This window comes from Suricata suricatta, chromosome 9 (genome assembly GCF_006229205.1).
Source record: "Suricata suricatta isolate VVHF042 chromosome 9, meerkat_22Aug2017_6uvM2_HiC, whole genome shotgun sequence".
Lineage (NCBI taxonomy): Eukaryota > Metazoa > Chordata > Mammalia > Carnivora > Herpestidae > Suricata > Suricata suricatta.
This window is the reverse complement of record NC_043708.1, coordinates 38,763,945-38,780,194: the sequence shown is the minus strand read 5'-3', so window position 1 is coordinate 38,780,194 and position 16,250 is coordinate 38,763,945. Positions and strand designations below refer to the sequence as shown.

Sequence of the window (16,250 nt, the reverse complement as noted above, 5' to 3'; positions counted from 1 at the left end):
TACCACATCTTCATCCATTCATCAGCTGATGGACATTTAGGCTCTTTCCATGATTTGGCTATTGTAGAAAGTGCCGCTATGAACATGTGCTCCTATGCATCAGCACTTCTTTATCCTTTGGGTAAATCCCTAGCAGTGCTATTGCTAGGTCATAGGGAAGTTCTATTAATAGTTTTTGAGGTGTCTCCACACTGTTTTCCAGAGCAGCTGCGCCAGTTTACATTGCCACCAACAGTGTAGGAGGGTGCCTGTCTCTCCACACCCTCGCCAGCATCTATAGTCTTTTGTTCATTTTAGCGACTCTGACCGGTGTGAAGTGGTATCTCAGTGTGGTTTTGATTTGAATTTCCCTGATGATGGGAGACACTGAGCATCGTTTCATGTGCCTGTTGGCCATCTGGATGTCCTCTTTGGAGAAGTGTCTATTCAGGTCTTCTGCCCATTTCTTCACTGGATCATTCATTTTTCGTGTATGTAGTTTAGTGAGCTCCTTGTATATTTTGGATACTAGCCCTTTATCTGATATGCCATTTGCCACTAGTGGTTTGTCTCCCACATATGTTTTGGCTACAGGTTACATTTCTGCTCCCATTTGTCTGTCAATTTGGTGCCCTCTGATTTGTATCTCACAATTCTTTTTTTTTTTTTTAATTTTTTAACTTTATTTTTGAGAGACAGAAAGAGCGCGAGTAGGGGAGGGTCAGAGAGAGAGGGAGACACAGAATCTGAAGCAGGCTCCAGGCTCTGAACTAGCTGTCAGCACAGAGCCTGATGCGGGGCTCAAACCCATGAACCAAACCGTGAGATCATGACCTGAGCCGAAGCCAGACGCTTAACCAACTGAGCCACCCAGGTGCCCCTGTGTCTCACAATTCTTAGTCTTTTGTTGGTGTTCTCTCTACTGCTGAAAAAATATTTTAAAATTATCTTTTGCCAGTTTTCAAGGATTTTTCAGTGGAAGGGGATGAACACATTTATTCTTAGCCCACAGTTTTAATCTACTGCCACTGATTTTCTAATGTGATTCTAATCATGATAAACATTACTATATAATTGAAAAAAGTTATAAAAGTTTTATAGATATTACTATATGACTGAAAAAGTTTTTTACATAGCCTATTTCTTGTTCAAAGTGATAAGTTACAGCAACCAAAATTTTCAATATTTTTAATAAATTTTTTAGGTCAAGGCTCACTCGTTATTTTCTTCATTCAACAATGTTATTCTAGAAAAAAACAAAAAAAATTCAGAAGGATCATTACTGTCCCAGGATTTGAAATTTGATGATGAAGTTATAAAAATGGATCCCAGGATCAAGCCCAGACCAAAACTTAGTAGTTTGAATGATAAAACGATACTTTCTCTTGCCAACACTAACATTTACAGTCATATTGTGGTGAGTATTATAAGGAATAAAATTGGGGGACAGAAACCTTGAATTTGGAATCATCACATGAAGTTTACAGATACGAAAGCACCTATCTGGTGATGCCAGCCAAAGTACCTTGATCTTTCCTCTTTGTGGACTAGATCAGATCAATGTTGTCTGGTAGTAATATAATAAAAATCAAAAATGTAGTTGAAAATTTTCTATTAGCCATGTTAAGAAAGTTTTTTAAATTAAAAGTAAGATTAATTTTAATAAATCCAATATATGTGAAATATTATCATTTCAATATGCAATCAACATAAAGAGTCATTAACCAGTTTCATACTATGTCTTTGAAATCCAGAGTATATTTGCAGACAACAGCACTTGCGGCCCATCTCGATTCAGACCAGCCACCTTAGTGCTCAACAGCCACATGTCGCTAGTAGCTACCATACAGGACAGTGTAAGCCGAGAGGGTACCCTTCTAGTTTACAAGGGATTTTGTTACTAAATACAAAGAATAATAAGCTTTATTTAAATGATTTAGATAATTAAGTTTCAAATAAGTTTCTAGGACTTAGAATTCAATGTAGAATATCAGAGATTTATCATTACAAAATTAATCAACAATTTGAATTACTATTGAAGTAACATACGTTATTTATTAGTTAGTTTCAAGATTTTAATTAAATTCTAGTTAGTTAACATATAGTGTAATATTAGTTTCAGGAGTAGAATTCAGTGATTCATGACTTACATGTAGCACCCAGTACTCATCATAACAAAGTGCTTTCCTTCATACCCATCATTTCTTTAGCCCATCCCCCCACTCACCTCTCTTCCAGCAACCCTCAGTTTGTTCTCTATAGTTAAGAGTCTGTTTTATGGTTTGCCTCTCTCTGTCTTTTTCCCTGTATGTTCATCTGTTTTGTTAAGTTCCACATATGAGTGAAATCTTATGTTTGTCTTTCTCTGACTTATTTTGCTTAGCATAATGCTCTAGTTCCAACCACATCATTGCAAATGGCAAGATTTCATTGTTTTTTATAATATTCCATTACATATATATATATACCACCATATATAATGGAATAATATATATACATACATATATATATACATACACACACACACATACATATATATGTATCACCTCTTCTTTATCCATTCGTCAGTCAATGGACATTTTGGTTCTTTCCATAATTTGGCTATTGTTAATAATGCTGCTGTTAACATTAAGGTGTTTATGTCCCTTTGAATCAATATTTTTGTATCCTTTGGGTAAATACCTAGTAGTTCAACTGCTGAGTTCTAGGGTAGTTCTATTTTATCTTTCTGAGGATCCTTCATACTGTTTTCCAGAGTGGCTGCACCAGTTTGCATTCTCAGCAACAGTGTAAGAGGGTTCCCCTTTGTCTACATCCTCACCAACATCTATTGTTTCCTGAGTTGTTAATTTTAGCCATTCTCACAAGTGTGATATGATATCTCGTACTTTGAATTTGTATTTCCCTGATGATGAGTGATGCTGAGCATCTTTTAATGTATCTGTTAGTTATCTGGATGTCCTCTTTAGAAAAATGTCTATTCATGTCTTCTTCCCATTTCTTAATTATTTGTTTTTTGGATGTTGAGCTTTGTAAGTTCTTTACAGATTTTGGATAGTTATCCTTTTTCAGATACATCATTTGCAAATATCTTTTCCCATTCTGAAGGTTGGGTTTTTTTTTTGTTGTTGTTGTTCTTTTGATTATTTCCTTTGCTATCCAAAAGCAAAGCTTTTTATCTTGATGAAGTTCCAATGTTGATTTTTGCTTTTGTTTTCTTGCCTCTGGAGAGGTGCCTAGTAAGAAATTGCTATAGCCGATGTCAAAGGAGTTGATGCTTGTGTTCTCCTCTAGGATTTTGATGGTTTCCTGTCTCACGTTAAGGTCTTTCATCCATTTTAAATTTAGTTTTGTGTATGGTGTAAGAAAGTGGTCCGGTTTCATTTTTTTTGCATGTTGCTGTCCAGTTTTCCCAACACCATTTGTTGAAGAGACTATCTTTTTTCCCATTGGATATTCTTTCCTGCTTTGTCAAAGATTAGTTGACCATATAGTTGTGGGTCCATTTCTGGGTTTTCTATTCTGTTTCATTGATCTATGTTGAAGCAGCTTACTTTACACTGAAGCAACTCTATTGAGATATGAAGTCTACCTCCATACCTTGACTTTCAGATCTGTCCATTTCAAGTCTGTTACCATTCTATCCAAACTACCATTATCTCTGACCTAGACTACTGCCATAGCCTTCTAATACTCTCCCATTGCAATGTTGAACAACTCCAGGAAGTACAATTCACATTATATTCTATTAAAGTGTTCTTTAAGTGCCATTCATAACTGAATATAACTCAATATGGGAGTTAGGGGGTGCTGCCTAGAGCTTTTACAAAAGAGGCTTTGTCCTGCTCACTTTGAGCCCCCAATTTATTCTCCTTATTAAAGCTAGAGCAATCTTTTCAAGATGCAGATTTGATCATGATAGCTTCATCACCCCTTACCACTCTTACTTGAAATCTTCAAATGATTTTCCTTTTTCTTTTTTAAAGTAAAACCAAAGTCCTTAATATGGCCTATAAGATTTTGAATGGCCTGGTCCCTGGTCTACCTCTCCGGAATCTTTTAATATTACCCTATCTTTGGTTCTCCATGCTCAGCCTCCTTTCTATTTCTTAAATGTATTCTGCTTGCATCCAACACAGATCCTCTGCACTTGCTAGTCTTCTTCATGGAATGTTCTCCCCTGACCACCTTCTCCTAGTTAATTCCCACACTGAAGCCAAGTTTTCTCTTACCTCTCAATCTGCATCAGACTCATTTGTTCTATGCCCTGTATCCTTCCTAGACTCTAAATTCCACTGTGGCTGAGGCTATGATTATTCTTCAATATGTATATCCCCAGTACCAGGGCAACAATATAAGATGGTGCAGTGTGCATTACACAAGAGGGCCAAATTCAAGGGCTACCTTTTAAATCATAGAGTAGCATATTTACTACAATTTTCTGGCAACTGTTCCTAGAATTTCTTGTGCTAACAAAATAATCATATTGTGATAATTTTCTAAAAGCTGAAAATAATGGTGTCTTGAGGAAAGAATGGATGCCATTTTGGATCCTCTGTCGCCCACTCTCTCTTCCCCTTCCCTGCTGGTTCTCTCTCTCTATCTCAAAATAAATAAATAAACTTTTAAAATAAAATAAAATAAAAACAATATCTTTACAAACATCAAATGGTTCTTAGAGACAAAGTTGGCTTGCTTGAACTGCAGAAGTAGCAAGAAAATTAATATTTGATTGATACACTGATAAGAATACTTGAGAAGACAAGTTATTCTCACAGGACACCAGCTTTCTATGTGTACCCTGAAAGCTGAGATTCAGATAAATATTCAGAAATTATTTTTCTCTTGAAAGTCAATTTCATTGTTCCAATGTGACATTTCTTGATCACTTGTTTATGAAGACAATTTTTCCAGGTGATTTATAAAACAAAAACAATGCAAAAATGTTTAAAATTTTTTAATGTTTGTTTATTTTATTTTTTTATTTTAACATTTATTTATTTTTGAGAGACAGAGAGAGACAGAACACTAGCAGGGGAAGGGCAGAGAGAGAGGGAGACACAGAATCTAAAGCAAGCTCTAGGCTCCAGCTGTCAGCATAGAGCCCAACATGGGGCTCGAACCTACGAACCGCGAGATCATGACCTGAGCTGAAGTCAGACATTTAACTGACTAAGCCATCCAGGCACTCCTATTCATTTTATTTCTTAGAGAGAGAGGGAGGGAGAGAGTATGAACAGTGGAGGGGAAGAGAGAGAATCCCAAACAGGCTCAGAGATGTCAGTGCAGAGCCTGATGTGGGGAATCAATCCCATGAACCATGAGATTGTAATCTGAGCTGAAATCAAGAGTCAGATGCTTAACTGACTCAGCCACCCAGGGGCCACAAAAATATTTTTAAAAATAATAAGTGTAGTCAATAGTATTGAGTCTGCTTCAGAAAATATTTAGAAAACATCTTTATTGAAGTGGGTTGCTTTGGTCCAACTATGTCATCACCATCCACCAAATCTTCAAGTCTAGGAGATTAAGTTTGACCTTAACCCATTATTATTAGGGAGGAAGGAAAGCTTCATAACATGATGGCAGTATCACCATCTGTATTGTAAAGGTGCAATATAGTGATTATAGGAGCACTCTTTGAGTTGATAATATGGAGAAATTATTGTTTCTGCCTTGTAAGGTAAAGATTTAAGAATAAATTTTATTTATTTATAATAAATTTTTGATAATAAAGCTTTAGTAATGAAAAGTTTAAATGCATGAGTTTGATTGAATTGAACTTCCACAACATACATTTCTATAGATTTAAAGGGATTAAATAAAAGTTAAAAAAATAGTTAAAGAAAGGTAGGTCTTTTTATTATCTTTGGTTCATAAGATAAAAAACAGTGAGGAGGAGAATAAGACGTCAGAATCCCTGGTTTCCTCGTGACCTCCATCTGAGTGCCTTAATTTGATCAACACTCATAAGAATGGAAGAATTTCTCACCCTAAATTTGCATATACTGCTTAAAAGCCAGAAAAACCTTCTAGGACTTCTTGTGAAAATAATGGACACTACAACAAGAATGTTTAGACATCACCGCCTTTATCCTCTTTCCTTTGAGCCATTACTAAAATAGAAACCAAGGGTACACACACACCTCTTGTTTTCGGTCTTCCCCTCTAGATTGGGTTTTTTAAGACATCTAAAAATAAATAAAACATTTAGAAATAGGGGCACCTGGGTGGCTCAGTCGGTTGAGAGTCTGACTTGGGCTCAGGTCATGATCTCATGGTTCGTGGATTCGAGCCCCCTGTCAGGCTCTGTGTGGACAGCTAGCTCAGAACCTAGAGCCTGTCTTTGGATTCTGTGTCTTCTCTCTCTGACCCTCCCTTACTCATGCTCGCTCTCTCTCTCTCTCTCTCTCTCTCAAAAATAAAAATTTAAAAAATTTAAAAAATTTTTAATTAAAAAAATACATAGAAATAAAGGGGTATGGGAGGGAATGAGTGAAATAGGTGAAGGGGATTAAGAGTACACTTATTGTGAGGAGCACTGAGCAATGTATAGAATTGGAGAAACACTATCTTATACACCTGAAACTAATATAATACTGTATGTTAATTACACCTGATTAAAAAATAGAGTTACTAGTTGTATGTCTGGCTTTTGCATTGATTTATTCATCTAGCATTTCCTCAGCATTTGCTATGTTTTAGGCAATGAGGTAAGCATTGGGGGTTCAAAATGAATTACTTATTTTCCCTATCTCAAGGACATAATTTTAGTGGAAGAGACAGATATGTACACAAATATAGAATGCTTGGAGTTGTGCTGGGAGAGTTCCACAGAAAGAGATAAGTTTTGTGTGGATTTTTGAAAGATATGAGAAATTCAGTTGCTTATGTCTTCCAGGCAGAGGAAATACTCTATCTAGAAGCACATGGTTTTGAAAGATCCTAGTGTGATTAGGGAACACAGGGTGACTATGAACATAAGGTGTGTAACCATGGAAGGTGAAGGTGTAGGTTGGAGTACAAGAAGGATACATGAGGCTGTAGCTAGAAGTGCAGGAGGTTATAGCCACAAGAGGATGGATTTTCAAAGGCAAATTGTAAAATGTCAGATTTTTTTTAAGGAACAGGCCCTGTGTTTTTAAAGACCCTAGCCGTGGCCACTTGTGGTTAGATTTTTAATTAACTAAAGTCAGACTGATGGTATGGATACGCAATGGATACTACTGTAGTAGTCCAAAGGACAAATAATAGTCTGAACTGAGGCACTTGTAATAGTGATGGAATGGTTGGTTTGAAAAACATTTCTAGAATCAAATGTATATGGAAAAGGGGGAAAAGGGGTGGTTAATAATAACTGTTGGATAGAGAGTGAAACTCTTAGTCAGGATTGAAAAAACAGATTACCAAGCAGATACATATGGAAAATGATGCATTCAGTTCGGACACGTTAAGTGTAAGGTATCTGTAGAATGTATCATGGATGACACAGAAATGTGACCTGTAGAATAAGCCACTCTGCATAAATTGACCCTTCTGAACAATTTTAACTAAGCTTTGACCACTATTTGACATTTATATGTTTCTCCCTGCCAAGACTTTGGTTATTTCCACAGTATAATAGGGTATAAGATGGTGGTGCTGAGTGAAGAGAGTTGGGAAGTAGATGTTTGATTTTATCATAATACCCATTTTTTGGTGAATAGTAAAACATTTTAATTATATTTAAACATTTTATATTAAATTGTATTAAAACATTTTTCTTGTGCCGCTGCTTATTCTGTAGACTATGCATAAACATAATCTTCACTTGAGACCATTCACAATGGTGCAGTGTAAAGACAGAAAAATATGTAGACATGAGGTATCCCCTAAATAAAAAAAAATCTATAATAACAGTCATTTTTGTTTTGCCCAGGATCAAATGGTCAGGGAAAGACTAGGCCAAATTCTGATATGGAAACACTGTCCACCTCCTCCTCTGAGTATCTGTCCTCCTACTTTAGCCTCCTCAGCCTTTCTTCCTTAGTCCTGTGCCTTCATACAGTTTTTTTCCAATCAAGGTGTATCCTTGTCATCTTCTCTCTTGTGAGGCATCCTAGCCAATACCCAAAATCTTGAGGGTCTATATTGTTCACTGGCTAGCCTGAGAATTAGACATGCTTTAATAAATATCTTAACAATGTACTTAGCTATTTTCTAGAAAGAATTTTTAAGTCAGTTAAGCATCTATTCTTTTTTTTTTTTTAATGTTTTATTTATTTTTGATACAGAGAGAGACAGAGCATGAGAGGGGGAGGGGCACAGAGAGAAAGAGACACAGAACCAGAAGCAGGCTCCAGGCTCTGAGCTAGCTGTCAGCACAGAGCCTTACGTGGGGCTTGAACCCACAAACGTGGGATCTGACCTGAGCTGAAGTCGGAGGCTTAACTGACTGAGCCACCCAGGTGCCCCAAGCGTCAGATTCTTGATTTCAGCCCAGGTAATGATTTCACAGTCATGAGACTGAGCCCAAAGTTGGGCTCTGTGCTGGGTGTGGAACCTGCTTAAAACACTCTCTCTCTCTCTCTCTCTCTCTCTCTCTCTTTCTCTCTCTCCCCCTCCCCCAACTCTTGCACACATACATACTTGCTCTCTTTCAAAAAAAAAAAAAAAAAAGAGGAGCGCCTGGGTGCCTCAGTCAGTTAAGCCTCTGCCTTTGGCTCAGGTCCTGATCTTGCCATTTGTGGGTTTGAGCCCCGTGTGGGGGCTCTGTGCTGACAGCTCAGAGCCTGGAGCCTACTTGAGATTCTGTGTCTCCCTCTCTCTCTACCCCTCCCTCATTCGCATTCTGTCTCTCTGTCTCTCTTAAAAATAAATAAACATTAAAAAAATTTTTTAGACTCAAGTGGAAAATCAAATTAATCAAGAACAGGGCCCAGTGATGCTATTATAAACTGTATCTTTTGAAATCATACATTAGATATATATTTTATTGGCTCTCTCTCAATGTTAGCTCAATAACTATGATGTAGAATATAATCTGCCTTGTTTTTTTTATTGTACCTTTCATTTCAGAATCTGAATCTACATGGAAACCGCTTGAGTAAATTGAGAGATCTCTCCAAGTTAACAGGACTTCGAAAACTTAATATCAGCTTTAATGAATTTACCTGTTTAGATGATATATACCACTTGGTAAGAACTGCCCTTTTGAAATTACTTAGGTAAAATAAAATTATTAATTTAATAGATAAATTATTTTTGTAATTATGACCTCAAATATACTATATTCAGGATTACACAGCTCAAAGTAAAAACAAACATATATACATTATGATATGTTACTTTTTCTAAAATAGGTCTTAGATTCAGATTCCATTTGCAAACCAAATATACACCTGTGGTCATCTGATTTCTAGCTACTTTAAAATAATTTTATTTAAACTACCCCAGACTTGTTTTTAAAATATCTTTTGGAAACTGTCATTTTCATTGTTTTCTAATTCTTATTTTTCTGCTCCTGAGTCCTATTTCTTCATTTTCTAGTTTACTACTTCATATCGAAGGCAGTCAATTCTTCCCATTTGTTCATTTTTCATTTTGTTATTTCTCTTTCTTTCTGCCTTGTTCTTTCTTTCTGAATGTCATCTGCACGGACCTTCTTGAACTTGTGTTCACCCTCTCTAGATCATAGGACAAAGACAGTACTGCACATGTACACAGAGCTAAGCATCTTATCTGACTTTTGTTTTCTTTCTTATATACTGTATAACGAAGATAATTACATATGTGGCTCCAGAACTCCAACCCAGCATCCCTTGTTTCCCTGGGTCTCAGGCACTGACATACCTTTTCAGAATACATCATTGTCACCCTCAGCTCCTCATTCCCTGCCTGCTTTCAACCATATCAAAGCCCTTGCACTGCTGCTTCTCCTGCTCTGGTAGGAAATGTTACTTTGCTAACTGACCTTAAGTGACTAAACCCCCTCTCTCGTTTCTTTTGGTAAGCCGAGGTCCTTTTTAATAGAATCCCTGATAGTCTGCGTTCGATATACAGCTAATTAAAGAAGACAGAGGTGCCTGCATGGCTCAGTCCATTAACTGTCCAACTTCCGCTCAGGTCATGATCTCATGGTTTCTAAGGTGGAGCCCCGCATTGGGCTCTGTGCTGACGGCTCAGAGCCTGGAGCCTGCTTCAGATTCTGTGTCTCTCTCTCTGCCCTACCCCCTCACATTCTCTCTCTCTGTCTCTCTCTCTCTCTCTCTCTCTTTCTCTCTCTCTCAAAAATAAACATTAAAAAAAGCAGGTTAGTTTAACAGAGGTCCCAAGACTAGATATAAATTGTTGGCATTTTTTATTAACTTTTTTCTGATGATTTTCCAATAGTTCCAGAGGTCATGACAGCCATAATAATTTTGCTCAGAAACAAAATTTGATGAGTAAACTCTTAAGTCCTGAAGGCACTTAGTGAGTGAGCTTAGCCAGCTGCCCAGTATGTATTCTGCAATATAGTTTTGTTGTCTGTTTAGATAGAAAATTTTCTTTTAACATCATAGCTTCACAGCCTACTTATTAGATTAATACTACTGTGGCCATTTTATAGATTAGAGAACTGGACAAATATACCTAAGTGGTATTTTCATATTTTAATATTAGCAAAGGTAGATAGATAGATAGATAGATAGATAGATAGATAGATACCTCTCAAATATCAAGTATCTAATATATAACTGTGTCTTGAAAAATGACTACAGGAATGGTAGGGGGATGATCAGAGAGGAGATAATCTGCACATGTCTTTTTTCACCTTTTTATTATAAAATAAAATAGATACAGGGGTATGTGGGTGGCTCAGTTGGTTAAGCATCTGACACTTAATTTCGGTTCAGCTCATGATCTCACGGTTCATGGGTTCAAGCCCTGCATCAGGCTCCATGCTGACAGTGTGGCACCTGCTTGGGATTCTGTCTTTCTCCCTCTCTCTCTGCCTCTTCCTCACATGCCTGCTCGTGCGCGCTCTCTCTCTCTTAAAATAAATAATAATAATAAACTTAAAAAAAACAGAAACAGAAAACTACATACTTTAAGCACATGGCTTAGTAAAATTATTATAAGGTGAATGTGCTTGTAACTAGCGCCCAAGTCAAGGAATAGAACTTTGTAACCTACAACATAAGTCCCTTCTATATATGCCCCATCCCTTCAAGAAATCATTATCCTAACCTCTCCAGTAATCCCCTCCCTGCATTTCCCCCCATAGTTCCATCACCCAAATGTACATCCCTACCTAATACAATAGTTTGATTTTGCCACTCTAAAAATTGCTTAAGTCTCTTTTAATTTATAGTTTCTTTTATAATGCTTCTTTCTCCCTCCACTCCCCATAGTTTATCTGTAGAAATACGTTGACCTTCCAGTCCTAAGAGTGTCCCACAGTTTGGACCCTGCGGATTTGCTTATGATACAATCCTACATACCCTCCATCCTTCATATTTTCTGCAAATTGGTACCATCCAGAGATCTGATCAGACTCAAGTTCTATTCCTCTGGCAAGACTGTAGGAATCGAATAATGTCTGATTGACTCACTTTTCTCATGCTGGTAGCCATTATTAATGCCTGTATCCATTAATCCCTCAGTGATTACAAAATGGCAATATTCTTATTCTATCATTTCTTTTTCATTTATTAGTTGGAATAGTTTTACATAAAGACATTTCCCCTTATCTGTTACTTGGTTACCCAGTGGTACCAGTCATATAGAAAATGCAGAATAATTGCTTATTTGCCTTTATTTACCAATTTTGAAGATAATGAATGGTTCTTTGTGATTTCCCAAAAAATGAGCAATTCCTTTTTTTGTTTTAATATTATGAAGAATGCAGAGTCTTAAACATATTTGATGAGAGTCTATCCATTCAATTATTATCATGATCGAAGCTCATATTGTATCATCTTAGCCAATGGAAGCATCTTAAAGTTAGCTTCTTTTGTCGTGATCATAGTGGTCTCTGATAGCTTCCTTACCACCTGACATAAAAAATGTTCCACATAAATTTTCTGTATTTTCTTTTGTAGACCTGAGATCAGCCATTTCTTTAAGAAGCCCTAGTTTCTTTTAAAGAAAAATGGTATTTCAGAACCACAATCTGGGTTGATCATTGTTTCTAGGTCTTTCCATCAGACAGAACTTATTATGGGGAAGGTGGGTACGTGCGTGTGAGTGTGTGTGTGACCATATATGTATGTATAACTAAAACTAACCTCATATATTTATATTGGTATTTCCAATTCAGATTCAAGACTGAAAATCTTTTAGCTTAACCTCTTCTCTGTGACTTACATCTATATCTTTCTTTCTTCACACCAATAATCCTTAGTTTCAAGGGTCCAAAGTGATAGCAGTGGAATATTTAATAACTGCTCATTGCTTTATTCCCTATAATACACATAACAGACTCAAAATAACAGCCCTAATACTTTCATCAATATGATTACTAGAGAGAATTTTTAAGTTTGTGTATGTTCTTTCCATTATTCCTCATTTAAAAATTAATTAAAATGATCATTCTGTATATACTTTGTTAGAACATTTGGCTTTGCACTCTGTACACTCTCCCTTTTAGTTATTTGGTAACTGTATATTTAATTCTTGTCACCAGTCCTTGGGTTGATATCTCTCTAAACATTTTGATGTTCTGAAAAATATTCTATTATAGATTCCTCAGGAAGGGCTTATGAGAACAGTATGCCTTCCATTACTGCCTGTAGATAATAGTTTTTCTGTCCTCTCCACATGAAAAGCACCTTTGCTAGATATAAACAGCTTGGCTCACAATTAATTTCCTTGGGCATCTTAAATGTTACTTTTTTCTTCTGACATAAAGTGTTGCTGTAGAAAAGTCTGATGAGAAGGTAGAATTTTTCCCTTATAAGCCACATGCTCTTTTCTTCTAGATGGCCAAAGAACTGTTTTAGTTTTCTTTAAAGTTTAGTAATTTTACTAGAGTATGTCTTGGCACTGGTTGCCTGGGTCAGTATTTCAGCTTCACAGTATGCTCTTCCAAAATACAGATTAAAACCATTTTTCTTTTATCTTTTATTGGGGTTTTTTTTGTCCTTATCCTGTTTATATTTTTACTTCACTTCATCAGTTTTCCTTTGAGAAGGATTCTGTTCGAGAAGGTAGCCTTGTGGGGAGTTTTAAGATCCATAAGGGCTACACTGCACCAGCTGCTTCAGACCTTTCTCCTGTGGGTTCCATGCACTCATCTGGTATTGCAAAGGACAGAACTCCTCCTTGGTTGTACTCAGGTTAGCTCCCATACTTTCCAGTAAACATTGGCAGGCTATCTGGGAGCTCTCTAATTCTCAGGTCCACCAGGTGCTACCTGATGTGTCCTTCTTCCTCTCACATAGACATGGATACCATGTAGGGCTTGTAGTTGTTCTTGGTTTATCCCTTTGACTTCTTTGGGAGCTAATTGGTCTACCTTGTCATGTAATTATGTTATAAATGTTGTCCATGGAATTTGAGTTTATCCATTTATTCTGTTTTATATGTGGGGATACAGAGAGATGGGAAATTTATCCTGCCTCCACCTCTTTGTTCTCCAGTAATGAGTTTTATATGTTTGTTTAATATGATTTATGTTTATTTTGGCATTACAAAAGGTTCTGATCTAGTTTAATCACTCACTTTCATTCTTATTTTAATTTTTTCAATGTTTATTTATTCTTGAGAGAGGCAGAACATGCACGGGGGAGTGGCAGAGATAGGGAGACAAGGAATCCAAAGCAGGCTCCAGGCTCTGAGCTGTCAGCACAGAGCTCAATGTGGGGCTTGAACTCATGAACCAAAAGCTCATGACGTGAGTGAAGTCAGATGCTCAACTGACTGAGCCACCCAGGGGCCCCTCACCTTCACTCTTACTGTCTTCTAAGATTTTTTAATTTGCCTTTGAGAGATCTCATTTTCACTATTAGTTCCCTTAAGCATGTCTCTAACATGGAGAGTTTCCGTAGCCTCGCATGCTACAAGCCGCTTCCCCTAGTTTGCGGAAAGTAAATGTATTGTTCCTAAGTATTCATCATCCTGGCCTTGCATTGTCAATCAAAATACCCAGCTTAACACTGTTTATGTAATGCAAGACTTGGGCTTCATTAATGATAAAAAAATATATTCACTATATGCTTTTTATAGTGTTTTAAAAAGTCTAAACAAAACATTCATACAAGATAAAAAGTTCTCAGCTGCATGTTTGTCATTTGCTCACCCGAACTATCAGGAAAAGAGTATCTGAGGGAAAGCAATAAGAACAGATTTATTTCTATTAAAATAGCTCCACCACAGTCAGAGGTGGCTGGGGAAAGACAAATATATATGGCTATTTGCAATCTTAATCTAGATTATGTGCCTAATTTTTTATTGAAATAATACTTCTGTATTATCTCTTCCAATGAAAATTTTATTGTTGAAGTGTTCTTGATGTCTAGAGAGAGTTAATTTATACTTAGAGAATGAACCATTATCCCTAAGAATAGTTAAAGGAGGTGTTGTGAGTTTTATTCTTTGTAAATTGACTGTTTTGTACTGTATTTTAGGAAGGATTTAAACTGAAGCACAAGAAATATTAAGACACAAAACTCTGCTACAATACTGAAAATACTGAATATCTATGAGTTCATAGAGTCTGTTTTAGATCTTGGGATTACAAAAATGAAGATCTTATCCCCCTTTTCAAGGAAAGAAGAAAGTTATCTTTTTATGACGTATGGTTCCTAAATGCTAGTCTGCATGTAAAGTGCCAGAATTTTGGACAAGTTTTTACCACTTTATGATGAAAACTGGGAGAAGATAGGCCATGTAGTAAATGTTTATAAAGCCAAAAAGACTATCCTAAGATTATGTCCTTACAATAGCAAATGATTTTCCATTCATTTATTTTACTATGCTTACTTATGAGGAAAAAAGTCATTAACACTGTTTGGTTTCCAGGGATTTTTTTAAGATCTTAACAATCTTTACATTCAGCTCTTGCAACATGAACCACTATAGTAAGTGCTTTTCCAACAATATGCACTATGCTTTATATAGTAATGACTAATTCTGTGCTGAATTCAACCAGTCGTTTGAATTACCTATAAAGAAATCAAGTTCATTTTTAATCTATAGTAATATTACCTTTTTTAAAAAAATATATGTTGAAAAATATCTTCTTAAGTTCTTAATCTCTCCTTTGTTCTATGTCTGAATTAGTATACACCTTAAAAGAAAATTTCATTTGCAACAAATACAAGTAACAAATTGAAGTCTTAAAGACTTCACACAAAAAACTAGATGAATATCTGAATAGATAAATAGCTAAAGACAAGAAACACAAGAAACAAAAAATAAAATTTAAAAATGGCTAATACAAAACACATGGAAAGACGTTCAACTTCACTGGCAATAAGTAATGTAAATTAAAATAAGGCAGATGAATTGGTGGGTATTTAAGAAAATGAACATTTCCATATTCTACTGCTGGAAGAGAAAATTGGTATAAACATCTTTAAAATTGTTTGCCAGTATTTATCAAAAATTCTAACAATATAGAAATCCAAACTAATAATCCCATTTAAAAAATCTTTTTGGTGTGCCTGGGTGGCTCAGTCAGTTAATCATCTGTGCTGACAGCTCAGAACCTGGAGCCTGCTTCTGATTCTGTATCTCCCTCTCTCTACTCCTCCCTAGCTCATGCTCTGTCTCTCTCTCTCAAGAACAAATAAACATTAAAAAATGTTTTTTTAATCTTTCTGAAAAAATAAGTCTCAGTTAAAGTATCATGATCATGGATGTTTGTTGCAGTGTTGTCAACAATTAGCCACAAAAATGTTCATAGTAATATGTTTAAAATAATCCTAATTATTCACCTAGTGGAATCATATACAATCATGAAAAAACATTTTAAAGAATATTTAATGGGGCGCCTGTGTGGCTCAGTTGGTTAAGCCTCTGACTTCGGCTCAGGTCAGATCTCACGTTCGTGGGTTCGAGCCCTGCGTCAGGCTCTGTGCTGACAGCTAGCTCAGAGCCTGGAGCCTGCTTCTGGTTCTGTGTCTCCTTCTCTCTCTGCCCCTCCCCCTCTCATGCTCTGTCTCTCTCTGTATCAAAAATAAATAAAACATTTCTAAAAATTAAAAAAAGAATATTTAATGATGCATGAATATTAAAGGTATACAAATTTCTTTATTTTTTATTTTTTTTTATGTTTTATTTATTTTTGATACAGAGAGAGACAGAGC

At 36.2% G+C, this 16,250-nt stretch overlaps 1 protein-coding gene across 1 annotated transcript in view; it reads left to right on the top strand.

Annotated features, from left to right (window-relative positions):
• LRRC9 (leucine rich repeat containing 9) overlaps positions 1-16,250 on the top strand; it is a 110,886-nt gene that overhangs the window by 48,879 nt on the left and 45,757 nt on the right. Inside the window, exons 16-18 of the mRNA XM_029952182.1 lie at positions 1,184-1,396; positions 9,037-9,185; positions 12,851-12,878. Coding sequence (XP_029808042.1) covers positions 1,184-1,396; positions 9,037-9,185; positions 12,851-12,878 — 390 coding nt within the window. The remainder of the gene's footprint in view (positions 1-1,183; positions 1,397-9,036; positions 9,186-12,850; positions 12,879-16,250) is intronic.